The sequence below is a fragment of the Tigriopus californicus genome, chromosome 3 (assembly GCF_007210705.1).
Source record: "Tigriopus californicus strain San Diego chromosome 3, Tcal_SD_v2.1, whole genome shotgun sequence".
NCBI classification, from domain to species: domain Eukaryota; kingdom Metazoa; phylum Arthropoda; class Copepoda; order Harpacticoida; family Harpacticidae; genus Tigriopus; species Tigriopus californicus.
This window is the reverse complement of record NC_081442.1, coordinates 12,390,746-12,393,124: the sequence shown is the minus strand read 5'-3', so window position 1 is coordinate 12,393,124 and position 2,379 is coordinate 12,390,746. Positions and strand designations below refer to the sequence as shown.

Genomic DNA, 2,379 nt, shown 5'->3' with positions numbered 1-2,379 from the left:
CACACATTACCTGAAGAAACGTTGAACAAAAATGTATGTTCAGATCAGTTTACAACCTCCGTTTCAATGCGGATAAGATTTTATGAACATGAATTGGTTCAGCTCTTACTTCTTTATTCCACCGAGTTATCTAGCTTTAATTAACATTATTTGTGCTGACTAAGCCATTCAATATCTCAAGAGCGTGTGTTTTATGTATGTTTATGACCCTGGCCCCATTAAGGACCTTCAGCGTAAGTAATTGTAATGAATATAATCCCGCTTCTTTTGAAATTGCTAATAATTGAGGAAAGCAAGTCCAAATCAAAACAACCAAGAAAAGAAACATGTTGAAGCCGCTTTGCAGATTTGCAAATGAAGCCGAGATAATCTTGACTTGTTGACGGCGCTTCCTAATTCTGAATGGAAACCTCCCCAAATGTAACCCTTCACCATGCAATGGCTCATAATTGGCAAGCTATTCAAAACGGTTCGTGCGAGGTTTTTTTAGCATTTGATTTAACATTTGGGTCAGTCAAGCGAAATGAATAAATTTCTCGTCTTGAACTGCTGGGATTCCAATCCCAGTAGCGGTAAGGAAGTAAAAAAAGGAAAAAGGAAAAAAGGCTTGCTAATTCATTTGCTCAATTTGTGATCAAAAATGAAATTCACGATTCTTAAAAAAAAATAATTTTAAAAGTCAACTGTCACCCATGAGGGCTCTTTCCATTTTCGATGAGATCGCCACTTTTTTAATGTTTTAGGACTCTCTCATTGCGTGACCGAAGGAGTATCTTACGAAGGTTATGAAATATTCGAGCACCACGATTCCTCGATGGACATGTGTTTTGACTCGTGCCAACAGATTTTGGAATGTGATCACGTCATATATAACTCTGACGCAAGGACTTGCCTTGGAAAAAGTAGAAAATCTGGGGACTTTTCCACCAATAACTCCAACACTTACACAATATCCAAAATGTGTGGTAAGTTCAGATATGAGGTAAGATTTAAGAGATTTCTTCTTTAATCTGCAAAGCATCAGAAGGCTTCAATTAGTTCAAGGAGGACTTAATATGCTTATGGAATCTTTGGAGACTTCATTTGGTATTAATTATCATTTTGTGATTGCCAAAAAAAACCCTTTCTGTTGAGGTGTTAAATTTTGCCTCTAATAGTGTTGCAGGGAAGTAAATAAAAAAGTCCCGACAACGGAAAAACAAGTTGAGAAGGAAACAGAAGAGGATCCAAATGACCAAACGGCTAAGCTAAACATGTTCTAAAATGTGAAAGCAAGTAAAAAAAGTTGAAAACGATTAAGAATAGCGTCGAAAAATTGGGAAATGGGCAAAAGAGTTGGATAATTGGAAATTATGCCCAAATATTTTTTCCGCCTTGGTTAACATTTTGGCCGTTGTTGGCAACTCTTTATTTTGTAGTTCCAGGTTGCTCAATTGATGGCACAGATTTCCTCAGCGATGATATTGATGTGCAGCGTGACATAATCAGTCTCATGGAATGTCAATATCACTGTCAAGAACACCCCGATTGTATTGGTAGTGTTTGGGCCCTACCATGGAATGTGGATGAGGCCCACGCCTGTCGTTTAAAGCGCGCAATGCCTTCGAGCAAAAGAGTTCGAAATGAAGCCACCATTGTCATCCCCAAATACTGCTTAGGACGTAAGTCAATGCATCCAAAAGTGAACCCAGTCAATTATGTTTTAATGATCTAACTAACACCGTTTAGAGCTCAGACTGGAAGGAGATTTTTACCAGTTTCAAAACAACCGGTTCAAATTTATCGTTGACAACAAAACGTTTGAGGAAGCATATTATCATTGCGAAGATCTTGAAGGCAATTTGGTATCATTGGAGACTCCGGAAAAATATGCTTTTATTCGATCTGCTATATTCCAACTGAACTTTTTCAATTCAACAACGTTCTCGGGAAATTATCAGATTGGTGCGTAGGTTGAAATTACCCTCTCGAAAATAGTACATTTTTGGGACCAATTCGTCTAAATTGTGATATTTGAACGCTTGAAAGAGGCACTTGCGCAAAATTGCTAATGTCACATGCCAAAATGATTTGTTTAAGCTTGAATTGAGTGCTATATATTTGCAAAGATTGCATTACATACTTAAGATTTGCCTCAATTGGTTTCTTAAATCGCGTTTGAAAACCCAACAGCTGAGGAAATCGTTTTGAATTGTGACGTACTCGTACATATTTGACAATCACGGTTCATTTGGGGGGCAAATGCTCTTGTGCAGTGGCATTCAATCTAGCTCGATTGCTTTTCTTGGCAAACATAGTAACAATGAAAATTTCGTTAAAATTAAAATCCTACCCCTACCCAAACTTAAGTTGTAGTCGGTTTTTTAACTGACCCTTATG

General features: G+C 37.6%; 1 protein-coding gene across 1 annotated transcript; it reads left to right on the top strand.

Moving 5' to 3' along the window:
- Positions 1–399: 399 nt before the first annotated feature.
- On the top strand, positions 400–2,031 carry LOC131878351 (uncharacterized). The gene is made up of 3 exons (XM_059224300.1): positions 400–965; positions 1,419–1,661; positions 1,729–2,031. Exons 1-3 carry the CDS (start codon positions 815–817, stop codon positions 1,950–1,952), a joined length of 618 nt encoding a protein of 205 aa, XP_059080283.1. The 5' UTR covers positions 400–814; the 3' UTR covers positions 1,953–2,031.
- Positions 2,032–2,379: the final 348 nt, after the last annotated feature.

Coding starts and splice junctions, on each gene's coding strand:
- LOC131878351 (XM_059224300.1), top strand. CDS start 815: ATGGACATGTGTTTTGACTCGTGCCAACAGATTTTGGAATGTGATCAC. Junction 966..1,418: donor CACAATATCCAAAATGTGTG/GTAAGTTCAGAT, acceptor TTTATTTTGTAG/TTCCAGGTTGCTCAATTGAT. Junction 1,662..1,728: donor CCCCAAATACTGCTTAGGAC/GTAAGTCAATGC, acceptor AACACCGTTTAG/AGCTCAGACTGGAAGGAGAT.